The 12,101-nt window shown below is 58.1% G+C and overlaps 2 protein-coding genes across 2 annotated transcripts; one reads left to right on the top strand and one right to left on the bottom strand.

Annotated features, from left to right (window-relative positions):
- Positions 1-199: 199 nt before the first annotated feature.
- FAM212A (family with sequence similarity 212, member A) lies at positions 200-1,968 on the top strand. Its single transcript, XM_011939065.1, has 2 exons — positions 200-404; positions 1,119-1,968. Exons 1-2 carry the CDS (start codon positions 354-356, stop codon positions 1,923-1,925), a joined length of 858 nt encoding a protein of 285 aa, XP_011794455.1. The 5' UTR covers positions 200-353; the 3' UTR covers positions 1,926-1,968.
- Positions 1,969-2,142: 174 nt separating this feature from the next.
- On the bottom strand, positions 2,143-10,923 carry UBA7 (ubiquitin-like modifier activating enzyme 7). The gene is made up of 24 exons (XM_011939064.1): positions 10,688-10,923; positions 10,433-10,601; positions 10,200-10,334; positions 10,013-10,119; positions 9,599-9,689; positions 9,359-9,494; positions 9,061-9,158; positions 8,822-8,968; positions 8,226-8,408; positions 7,938-8,045; positions 7,705-7,785; positions 7,470-7,625; positions 7,216-7,381; positions 6,931-7,136; positions 6,768-6,832; positions 6,495-6,678; positions 6,343-6,417; positions 5,909-6,092; positions 5,324-5,406; positions 4,956-5,048; positions 4,672-4,863; positions 3,010-3,102; positions 2,833-2,933; positions 2,143-2,375 (listed from the first exon to the last, which is right to left on the bottom strand). The coding sequence occupies exons 1-24, from the start codon at positions 10,741-10,743 to the stop codon at positions 2,246-2,248; spliced, it is 3,039 nt and encodes a 1,012-aa protein (XP_011794454.1). The 5' UTR covers positions 10,744-10,923; the 3' UTR covers positions 2,143-2,245.
- Positions 10,924-12,101: the final 1,178 nt, after the last annotated feature.

Raw genomic sequence — 12,101 nt, 5'->3', positions numbered from 1 at the left:
ACCTGTCCTGCCTCACGCAGCAAATGCAGGGTCCACTCAACCATCTGGGGGCTCGGGTATCCCGGGCCCGACCCCGTCCGGCTTCCAGCTACGACCCCGCCCTTCCCCACGAGAACCGCGGCGGAGTCGGGAGGGACGCCGGGTTTTAGCCCCTCCCCCTTTGGCCGCGGAGCCGGGGCGGGGCGCGGCTGCCAGATGTCGGGGCGGCGGCGGTGGGAGCTACGGAGAGCGAGGAGCCGCGCAGCCAGGCGGAGGCTGAGGGCGCCGCTGGCCGGCCCGCCCAGCCCTCTCTGCGCGGCTCCACCGGGGTTCCAAGAGGAGCCTGTAGGCTCGGTGGGGGCCCCGGCACGGACATGCACAGCGCTCGACTTGACAGCTTCCTCAGCCAGCTCCGCTGGGAACTGGTGAGGCTCGGGAGCGGGTGCGGTTAGGGAGGACGCGTGCGGGGTGCCAGGCTGCTGCCCGGCCGGAACAGCAGACGGATGCGGGGTGGCTGCAGCGTGCCCGTCCAAGGCGGGATGGGGGCGGCGCGGCGCATATGGCTCAGATGGTCCGCGTCGGGTTTCGGAGGGTTGGGAACTGCGCTGAGCATCAGATAACAGCATCCAGCTGGCCGTGCTGCTGAAATGGCGCGGGAGGAGAGAGTGGAAGGGGGACTTCTTTGGGGGTGGGGCATGGGGCAGCAAGGGACTAACGAGGTGCTAGCACTGCTGTGAACGCCCCCTACTTCAGGCTGGCCTATGCCTCCCTTCTCTAGCCCTCACCTAGCAAGCGCTCTTTCTGTGAAAGACGCTTTGGGCTTTGGGAGCTGAATGCCCCTCCAGTCTTCGGCAGGACCTACTTCCCTGCTCAGGCCCACAACCCTGCCTGCCCGCCCGCCCTGGTGGCGGGTGTCGACTTGCCCAGCCCTGCGTGCTGCAGCCTGCCGGACTGCCACCAGGTCGGTGAATGAGAACCACACCAGCTTCGAGTGCCAGCACCCCTATGCCTGCCCTGTGCTCACTGGCACCCTGCTGCCCAGGCCAGCAGGCCTATCTAACCTTCCTGGATCCTCTGTACTCTGGGCTGACCTGGTGACAAGTGATACCTCTCTGACTTCTGCCCTCTCTTCCCCTCAGTTGTGTGGTCGGGACACAGGCTCACCCCCGATGCCTGGTCCCCTGCAGCCAACCCCCCAAACTGGCCCAGATGTGCAGCCCAGCCACCAGCTTAGGGCCTCAGGTGCCTTGGAAGAGGACTCAGTCTGCTGTGTGGAGGAGGAGGAAGAGGAGGAGGAAGCAGCAGTGGTGACAGAAGACAGGGGTGCAGCCTTGGGAGGCCCCAGGGAGCATGCCCTGGACTGGGACTCTGGCTTCTCGGAGGTGTCAGGCAGCACATGGCGAGAGGAAGAACTACCTGTTCCCCAGCGCCCAGCACCCTCAGCACAGCCCCTTCGTAGGCAGCGACTCTCAGTCAGTGGCCTCCCCATGCCCAGCAGGGCCCCTGTAGCCAGTGTACCACCTGTCCACCGTCCACGGCCCAAGTCCACCCCAGACGCCTGCCTGGAGCACTGGCAGGGACTGGAAGCAGAGGACTGGACAGCAGCCCTACTGAATAGGGGTCGCAGTCGCCAGCCCCTGGTACTGGGGGACAATTGCTTTGCTGACTTGGTGCACAACTGGATGGAGCTGCCTGAGACAGGGAGTGAAGGAGGTGACGGAGGTGGGCACCGTGCCCATGCTCGGCCCCCTCAGTTCCTGCTTGGCCTCTCCGAGCAGCTTCGGCGCCGGCTGGCCAGGGCTCGGCGGACAGCTATGGCAGGAAAGCGGCTGTCATGCCCACCTCGCCCAGAACCTGAACTGCCTGCGGATGTCTCACACTTCGCAGCCCTCATGAGCTGCCGTAGTCGCCAGCCCATCATCTGCAATGATGTCAGCTACCTCTGACCCTGCCCTCCGGCCTGGGACAATAAAAGCCTTTTTTCTAGACTATCCTGGCTTCATACCCCTAAGGCACTAAGAGGCAGCCCCAGCCCTGTGAGGCACTGCCTAGGCAGACAAATCTTCTGAAGAGCTTTTTGTCTCTGTGTGAAGGTCCCTGTCATGCCCATGTCACACCCGTGTACATTAGTGCACTGTGTTCTATCATCCATCCTCTCCACTATGCCTTCCTTCAACAAGCATTTATTGAGTGCCTACTGTGGGCTTACAATGCAGGACTTGGGATCCAGGGCTCCACTGAGCTAGGTGACGGGGTGGCTGCCTTGTCACAGCTCATAGTGCAGAGGTGGGAAGGCAGTGTCCTCCTCTTCACCCTCACAGCTCAGCTTCAGCACCAACACTCGCAGCCCAGGAGCAAGTACCTGGCCTGTCACCTGCTGAACCAGTTCTGTCACCCTGGTGGGGGTGGGGTTTAGGGGAGATTGGAGAGGTGGGCAGTGGCAGGCAGTGGGCAGCCTGGCATGGACTAGAGAGGGTGCTGGCAGGCCGTCAAGAGCCCAAGCCAGGAGCAGGAGCTACTCAAGACAGGAAACATCTGAAACTATTTTAGGAGCAGCTGATGAGGCAAGCAGGAGGCAGGAAGCTATGGGTCCCTTGGGAGTGGGCTGTGAAAGGGGGGCTGTGCAGCGTGTGGGGAGCCCGTGGGGCTGGCCAAGTAGGCAGCTCCTGAAGACTCCTCCTCAGGCTCTCGGCCCTCACCCCACCTCCAGCCTTTTTTGCTGGCTCCATTTGGCAAAAGAATGCTTGGGAAGGTGTGAGGAGCCCAGAATGGGGCTGGGAAGACAAAAGACTGGCCCCTAGCCCCAGCCTCCAGGGACTGGTGGGGCCTGTCTAAAGCCCTGGGTGGGCTCACCTGAGGGGCAGGCGCTGGGCCTGCTTTTCAGGCGACCATCCGGCGGAATAGAGCACGGCTGGGCCATGCAGCAGCATCCTCACCCTCAACCCGTGCTGCTCCTAGAGGGAGAAAGGTCAGACACCAGCTGGGCCGGGCTGGGCTGAGCCTGGAGGTTGGGGTAGGGACAGGGCACACCTGAAGATAAGCCAGCAGCAACTCCAGGGTCCTCTCAGGCTGCCCAGCTGGTACCTTCAGACGGTCCCAACAGGTCCACTTCAGGTGATGGAACTGGAATGAGGTAGAGGAGGAGTGAGAGACTTCTTGACCTACCCCCAACCACCATCCCAGTTACCAGCAGCCTTTCCTAGGGGAAAAGCTGGACTAGCAGGAAGCAGGAGCCAAGGGGTGGAGGGTGGGGGGGGAGGTGGGATCTGGGCCCAGCGTCTCAGCCCCCTCCCTGCCCAGGCTGGGGCCAGCACAGGAAATGGGGCTATGGGGCCCGCACAGGGAAACAGACTATCCATCACATGGGCCGGTTGTGAGGGTGGGGGATGAGGGGGTGGTGCTTCCTGAGGAAACCCAGAGCAGGGCCCCTGCAGCCTCTGATAAAGCTGCTTGTTCCTCAAAGACAAGGCTGGGAGCTGAGGGGCACATCCTGTCCCCCAATCTTATATGTACTGCCAGTGCCTTGGGCTACTCATTGGGACACAGGGGCAAAGGCCACAGTGACCACCAGGGCCTCACTGTCCCAGAGACCCCAGCAGGGATACAATGTATACAGGCTTCCTCCTCCTGTCCCCTCTTTCCTTCCAAGAGTCTTGGGGTTCTGGTACCTAGAGCTAAGGACAGAAGGGCAGCTAGCAGGTATCTACAGACAAGGACAGGGGGTGCCTATCAGCCCCCAAGGAAACACTGGGGTCAAGCTGAGACTAGGCTAGAGGTGAGATGGGGGCTTCTCCTTGCCCCGCTCCACTCTGTGGACAAAGGCAACCTGTGTGCTGGTTAGAGGCAGGGTGCCTTAACAAAGGGGCTCTGTGTACTATGTCCAGAGGGACCCCAGGCTGCTCAGAAGCCCAGTGCTGGCCCATGACCTCTGCCCTCTCCCCTCGTGAGGGCATTCCTTCTACCCCCATCTTTGCCCCAAGGAAATGCCAACTGCAGAGCCTGAGCACGTGGCTGGAGGCATTCACAGCCCTGCAGTCACAAGAACACAAATCCCCACAAGCCCAGGAACACACACATGTGTGCCCACGTGTATCTCCATGCAGACCCACATTGAGGACACAGGAAGATGGGAGCCCTGCACTCCCATCTGACACACAGATGTGCAAACTTGCTCCTTCCATACCCACACTCCAGGGATGCCCAGACCCCGGTTGCACTCACACCTGTGACACAAACACACTCAGGGCTGCAGACCCCACACCTCTAGCGGCAAGCCTGTTACCCTTTAACTCAGCTTGCAGGAGGTAGGCCAGGGCCCCCGTACCATGCAGGGGGAAGCCAGACTCTTTCTGGGGCTGAGGCCCTAGTCCCCTCCCCACCACCTACCCTTCAAGGGTACTCCAAGGAAGGAAGGGACTGTAGGGGATGTCTGGCTCCACTAATGAGTTAAAGCTGCAGCTCCCCCAGATCCTGGGCTTTGGAGGGTTGGGGGTGGGGATGGCTGACGGCTGTTTCCTGTGTCTGACAGGTCCCAGCCTGGCTTCATAGCAGGAAGAAGGCTGGAGGGAGTCTTCAGGACTCCTGCACAGTCTGAGTCTCAGTGAGAGCTGGCAGCTAGATTGGGGCCTGTGTGGGCAGGTGCAGGGGAAACCTAGGCCTAGTGGGGCTAAGGGTGGGGTATCATGGGCTCACCGTCTGGATGGCTGGGGCAAAAGGCATATAGCGGATGAGGTAGTTTTCAGCCAGATGTAGGTAGCTGTGGCGAAAGGCACTACGAGGCCGTGGCCCACCCACCACCTTATACAGCTCCAGGCCCAACAGGCCTGCCACAGCTGCTGTAGAGGTGGCAATGGCTGGGATAATCTGGCCCACAATTCGCTTACTCTGCCAAGGACAAGAGATTTTGTGTGGGCCCAAGTGGTAGGGCCAGGGTTTGGCCCCCACCTCCAGGCCCGAGCCTCAAGGGGTGGGGTTACCTGGGCACGGTTGACCGGTGGAATCCCATAGTTCTGACATCGCAGGCTAGCTGCCGCTGCCACAAAGTCCACATGGAAGTTGCTGTCATCATCCTGTAAGGCCCAAGTCAAAGTGGTGTTAACACTGCAGCTGTGCCCCTCCCCATGGCCCACTGTGTGCCACTGCACAGGTCTCCACACAGTTCTGTGGCAGGGGGGTGCCCCCCATCTCCTCTTGATCAGACAGGCTGAGGTTCAGGGAATGTGAGCTGCTTCCAGGGCCTTGCTGGGAGAATTCAGGCCAAGGGGCTCCAAAACTACCTTATTAGCTCCTGAATTTTCTCCACAAACTCCCCAGCCCCGCTCCTCACTGCCACCTGGGCTCCCACCTTCTCAAACATCAGAGGTTTCAAGGGAGGGCCCACAGTCCAGACTTCCAGGGCTTTGTTCAGTTCCTTCAGCTGCTCAGGGCCTGTCAGGGGAGGGGATGTTGAGGCAGTCCTTAGCCCCTGTCTCCTGCACTCTTCCTGGAGCCCTGTGCCTATTCTTGGTCTTTGCCAAGCCTGTCACTTACTATTCCCTGATCAAATCAAGAAGCCCCCTTAATTAACGCTACAATCTCCCCTCTAGAAGCCCCAGTCTTCACCCATGTGTGTGCATGACCTCTGTGACTCTGTCCTCACCTGCAGGCCATAGCTAGGCACTCCCCAGGAGCCAATGTATTTATTTACTTATTTATTTTGCCAAGAATCTGCCACAAGAACTGGGATGTGGGGTAGGCAGCAGGGAGAAGACCCACTGAGGGACCAGAGGATAAGCCTGAAACTATGGAGGAATGAGGTTAGGAGGCCTGAGAGGTAGCGAATTGGCTGTAGATCCCCTAGGGCCTGTCTTCCTTCTGCAGCACAGGCTGAGGACAGGACAGGTTCAGGCCTTTGAAAGACAGCATGGGGGGCCAGGGCCAGGAGCCTCACCAAACTCAGCAGAAGCCGAAGCCAGCTCTAGATTACTAGCAAAGATGGGGGCCATCTGTTGGGGGTCAGGCTGTGGCAGCAGCTTCAGCAGCTTCCTGAGTGCAGTTGAGTCCTGTGAGCCAGGCAGCCCATGCATCTGGGCATACAGGTTGGCAGCTGCCAGTACGTAGAGGAGGTGCATGTCCTGCAGCCAGACCAAGAACAGGAGCAGAGGCATGGGTGTGAGTGAGCATGTATGGGTGCATGGGGTGGGGGTCACTGTCCATTTGTGGATCTGTTTGAGTGCCTGCCTTTGCCTCACATGTAGACACCCATATGTGCACAAGCATGGCTCTCTCTGGGCATCTGTGCATCTCTGCAGAAGGCAGAAATGCCAGCCTCTGATCTGAGGGGCCACATCTCTATCTTGGAGCTCCCTAGGGAATCCCACTCACTTGGTTGGTGTCAAACTCCAAGGGCTGGGGACACTGTTTGGGACCCGACCAGAAGGGAGTTCCATCCTCAAGCACCTAGGTAGGTAAGTAGAAGCTGCTGGACTCAGTCTGGTCCCTCTGAGCCCCTAGCATCCCAACCCCTAGCCACACACTTTATTAGGTGGGAAGTGCCTCAGCAGTTGTTTGATGCCATAATGGAAGCATAGTTTCCAGTGGCCAAGAGCCCACGCCACACAGTCTTGCCAGTTCTGTGGACGCACTCTCAGGACCCCAAGCGCCGGCTTCAGTAAAGTGAGTGTCTGTGGCCCATCCATGTCTGCCAGGGAAGTGTGTGCCCTGCAGAGAGAGGAGGAAGTGTGAGACTGAGTCCTGCAGACTTGTACTTGGAGCCCTGGACTCCTATCTGCCTCTGTTGGTGGCCTTACTGTTGGTGGTGGTTGATGGTCTCTGCAGACAGTCGGAAGAGTCCCTCAAACTCATCCCGGGCCCACTGTGGAGGAGGGAGGAAGAATGAGGTGTCAGGTGGAGAATAGGTCTGCAGCTGAGGGCTGAGCTGGGTAGGGTGGGAGTCTCCAGGGTGCTTCCTACCTGCAAGGTGTGCTCGGCTGTGCTAGGGAAGTGCCGCACGGTACAGACAGGGTAGGGGGCATCCTCAGAAGCTGTAGCTGAGGCAGGGGCTCTGTAGGCCTCAGTCACATGTGGCATGAATACTTTAGCACTGCCCCGGGTGCCCAACGTGCCTGCCTCCAGCAGTGGCTTCAGATAGTGGGTGCAACGAGCAGCTACATAGCGCCCTGGCAAGGCAGCAGCAGGTCAGAAGTGGGGCTGGCACAGCTGTGGGCAAGGGACTGACCTCTAAAGTCAAGCACTCACGGGCCTGAAAACTGTCCAGGGCGGCAGCCACGCCATCCACATGGGAGAAAAAGTTATCCCCATAGATGTGCTCTGTGGTGGGATCCAGTGGGTAGGTAAGCGGGATCACCTGTAAGTCTGGGTTCAGGCGCCGGGCAGCTTCTGCAGCCACCTCTGCCTTGGGTCTCTGGGAAGACGGCAGGAAGATGTTGGGTAGGAAGCTGTATGGGAGGACAGTCTGGGATGCAGGAGTGTGGGGAGGGATCAGCACTCACACCAATGTCCTGGGACCTGAAGAGGAACTGACGGCTGAGATTGGAGCGCTCTATGTGGTCCATGTCGACAACAGTCAAGCCCCTGCTGTTCCTGGCTCCAAGTCCCACTAGGGCAAAGACTTTGAGCAGCTCACAACCAATGGCACCAGCACCCACCTATTGGCAGGAACAGCCTTAGCCAGAGAGGCTGGGCTGGCTCTTCCAAAGGCACTCCCAGTCTCACCCCACAGCTCACCAGGAGGTAGTGCTGGCGGCTCAGTTTCTCCTGAAAACCAGCCCCAAACACTGCAATTTGCCCATCATAGCGGCTGCCTCTCTAGGGGACAGAGATAGGGGTCAGTGATGGCTACTGGCCTGCATCTTCTTCTTACAATGAGTTTTCTGAATCAGGACTGGGAGGCCATTCCTCATGCTTCTCCCCTAGTCCTGATTTTGGACAAGGCTTATACCCCTATCCCAGGCTCTCACCGGGGCACAGTCCTCAGGACTGGGAAGGAGCTCCCCATCTTCCGGAAGACAATCGAGGGCATCAAAGTAAAGCCACTGGTCCAGAGGCATGAACTTCTTGGAGATTGCCTAGGGGCAGCACTTCAGGCTAGACACTGCTGCCACCTCCTGACCCCTTCAGATCCTGGCTGGAGGCTACACCCAGGTTGGTGAAGCCTCCAGGGCTGCTATCTGGTGCTGGGTGCCCTCTGACACACACACCGATCTCCACATCTTCCCAGTACCCCCCACACCTATGCCTGTGCCTACCTTCAGCACTTCCTGGGCAGCTACTGCACCCAGCATGGCCACCATAGGGCTCAAGACACCTGCACTGCTTAGGGCGACTGTCCGCACCAGGGCCTCATCCAGTGGCTGTTCCAGTGGCTCTTCCTCTGTCCACTTCAGTGGTTCCAGGTCCTGGGCCAGGCCCACCACAGTCTCCGCATCAACCTGTTGGTAGGACTCTGTGGCATAGTAGCCCCAGCCTGAGCTCTACTCCTGACTCAAATCCTTCCAGCCACCCTCCATCCACCCTGTTCCACAGAAGAGGAAGCAGAAGCCTGGGTGGGAAGGCCTGGCCCTGCTGCCAGCCTGTGCAGCACCACCAGAGGATGTCCAGTACCAGACAGCAGCCCAAGAGGCTTCACTAATCTAAGTGCAGCTTTCAACACAGATCTGAGGGGTCAGGGTGTAGCAGGGGTCCCCAGGATGTGTGCCTGGCACTTCCATGGAACCAGCGTCTACTCTAAAGGCTGCAGTGTTAGAAGATCAAACTTGGATTTGTGAATGGTCATTGTTGCCTCTGGCAGGTGGGACCCCAATAAATGACAGAAGCTGGGGATGGGAGCAACAGGGCCACTCACAGGATCCCAGGGCTGGGGTGGCCGGCCATGGAGGTGCTGGAACTTGTGCAGTGCACAGAAGGCCTGATGCAGGCAGTGGGCACGGTGAACTTCCTGGGAGCTCTGGGCTACCACATGGGGCTGGAGCAGGGCTGTGTCCAGGGACTTCTGCAAGGGCACCTGGCTCAGGGTCTAGTCCAGAATGCTATGGGCCCCTCAAGGCAACCAGGCTCCCCTACCTCAGATGCACTTGCACTCACATGTCTCACAGTCTTGGGTCTCTTGACTTCAGTGATAGCCCCACCACGCAAGTACCGAGAGAAAGTTGTTGTGTCTCCAATCTCCAGGGACCCATCCTCTGAGGGAGGTCCAGTCTAGTCAGCATGATCCTTGAGCCTAAGTAGTTCCCACACCCCATCCTATCTTGCATCTGTGTCCCAGACCTTGCTGCACCCTATAGAAGGTGGAGGGAGAAGAACCCATTCCAAGGGCCAGGCTGTGCTCACTCCCAGTGGAGCCTTGGGCGCTGTGCCTGGAGTTGGAATGGGATTGGCTTACCCCGCACATGGATAGACCGGGGATCACAGTCGTTGAGCTCAACCATTCCCTCAATTCCCGAGAAAGTCACCAAGTCTCCATCACGGAAGTAGTGGGTATTGGCCCCTTTCCTCAGAGTGAGAATTCCAGGGGAGCCCTGAGTAGGAGGAGGCTTGGCTCAGGGGTGCCTGGACCTGCCTTCCACAGGCCCTGGCAGCCTCTCCTTGGTCAGCAGGTGAATGCCTACAGCTCAGCACCCACCTGGGAGATGTGCTGGATGGCAGCTGTCAGGGGTTCTGCCTCTGTGGGGTCCTGCACAGTGAAGTCCTCACCAAAGTCACAGAACAACTGCCTGAGATGGGGTGGTAGGGGTCACTGAGGCAGCTCACAGGTTGTACTTAAGGATCGGGGATACTAGGGCAGGGCCAGAGGGCCAGAATTGGGAAAGGAATGCAAGGAGAGGCTTGGGAACTAGAATTTGAGAGGGTTACTGGAGCAGGTCTGGAGGTTAGGATGGAGGAACCAGAGGGCAGGACTGGGGACCAGAATCAGAAAGACATGCTGGTATAGACCTGAGGCTGGTTGGAGGGGCACCGGAGCAAGCCTGGAGCTGAGGACAGCACAGGGCCAGTTGCTGGCTGTAATACGGTAGGCCGGGCAGGCAGTCTTACTCACCCCACAAGGCCCCGGGTGTCAGCCGCCAGAAAGCAAACTCCATGCTTATGGCACAAGGTACCCACCTTCAGCTGCTCCTCCAGCTTCGCAGCAGTCAGCACCACCACCTGGGTGGACACTGTGATCAGCAGGGCCAAAACCACTGCCCAGCCCTTCCTGCTCTTGAGGGTTGCAGGCCTGAGCTGACCTGGAAGTCCAACAGCAGGTCCTCAGTGATGTCACCTGTGTGCACAACGACCTGGACAGCTCTGTTGAGCTGAGCCAAGAGCTCTTGAGAGGCCTCAGCTCTGCTCCTTTCCAAGTCCTGCTCTGAGAGGAGAAACTAGGGGGAGAGCCAGTGCAGCCTGAGCAAAGACAGGAGTCCTCTTGGGCCATACCCCCACCTTGGTCTGGCAGCCCATAGCCCCCCAGGACACTTACCTGGGCAGCCAGGTCAGACCAGCAGGTGGGGTGAGGATCATGCAGAGTAAGGCTGCCCACACCCATCAGGACCAAGTTCTTGGCCACCTCAGCCCCCAGGCCCTGCAGGCCTGACACCAGGACCCTGGCTCCCTGAATCCTCTGCATGGCAGGTGAGCCCAGCACATACCTGTTGGTGGGAAGCAGGAGGCAAGCAGTTGTAGATCAAGGTCTGAAGACCATCCCCCATTCTCCACCCCTCACCTCGGGCCTCACAGCTGTCTTGAATACAGCTCCTCATCCAGCAGCTTCGAAGCATCTAGGGCATCCATCCTCAAACCTGGGGCCGAACAGTAGGCTGCAGCACTCAGAGATAGGGTCTTTGTTTAGGAGGCGGTGACAGTAGGGTCCAGTGCCCTGCTGTAGCCAGTGCAAATAGGAACCAAGGCCAAGGGAATAAGGGACGCTGCTGGTCACAGCTCTCTTCCTGGCTCCTCTGGAGAAAAGAAAAGTGAAAGTGAAACTATGCTCTGAGCTGGCTCCTGATCCTGCCTCCAGACTCCGGCCCCAGACAGGCCAATCAGGGTCTAAAACCTGGGATGAGTTCCAGGACTCCAAGAGGTGATCAGTCTCTGAGTGTCAGACCTGAGGGTGAGAGGCATGGGGCAGCCACATTCACACATGTTCTTATTTTCCTTTTAGACTTTTATTTTGAAATAATTATAGACTTGCAAGAAGTTGCAAAAAAAAATAGTGCAGAGAGGGCCTGTGTACCCTTCACACGTGTGTCCTTTTGCCTTCTTAGGAACCTGGGGCCAGTTCTCTGGGAGATGGACCACTGTTTCTCACGAAACTTCATAATAGCCAAACCAAGTGCTGTCTTAAGTTCTTTTTTTTTTTTTTTTGAGGCGGAGTCTCGCTCTGTCGCCCGGACTGGAGTGCAGTGGCCGGATCTCAGCTCACTGCAAGCTCTGCCTCCTGGGTTTACGCCATTCTCCTGCCTCAGCCTCCCGAGTAGCTGGGACTACAGGTGCCCGCCACCTCGCCCGGCTAGTTTTTGTATTTTTAGTAGAGACGGGGTTTCACCGTGTTAGCCAGGATGGTCTCGATCTCCTGACCTCGTGATCCGCCCGTCTCGGCCTCCCAAAGTGCTGGGATTACAGGCTTGAGCCACCGCGCCCGGCTTAAGTTCTTTTTTGTTGTTGTTGTTAATTTAGGTGAAATTCATGTAACATAAAATTAACCATTTTAAAGTGTACAATTCAGTGGCATTTAGTGCATCCACAGTGTTGTTCAACCATCACGTCTATCTAGTTCCAAAATTTTTCATCCCCCACAACGAACATACCAAACACATTCAATAATTACCATATATGTGGCCAGGCGTGGTGGCTCACGCCTGTAATCCCAACTCTTTGGGAGGCCAAGGTGGGTGGACCGCCTGAGGTCTGGAGTTCGAGACCAGCCTGGCCAACATGGTGAAACCCCATCTTTACTAAAAGTACAAAAATTAGCCAGGCATGGTGGTACGTGCCTACATGTAATCCCAGCTACTCGGGAGGCTGAGGCAGGAGAATTGCTTGAATTTGGGAGATGGAGGTTGCAGTGAGCTGAGATCAAGCCGCTGTACTCCAGCCTGGGCAACAGAGTAAGAGGCAGTCTCAAAAAAAAAAAAAAAAAGGCCGGGCGC

Source organism: Colobus angolensis, unplaced genomic scaffold, assembly GCF_000951035.1.
Source record: "Colobus angolensis palliatus isolate OR3802 unplaced genomic scaffold, Cang.pa_1.0 Scaffold18, whole genome shotgun sequence".
Classification (NCBI taxonomy): Eukaryota; Metazoa; Chordata; class Mammalia; order Primates; family Cercopithecidae; genus Colobus; species Colobus angolensis.
This window is presented reverse-complemented; position numbering and strand designations above follow the sequence as displayed.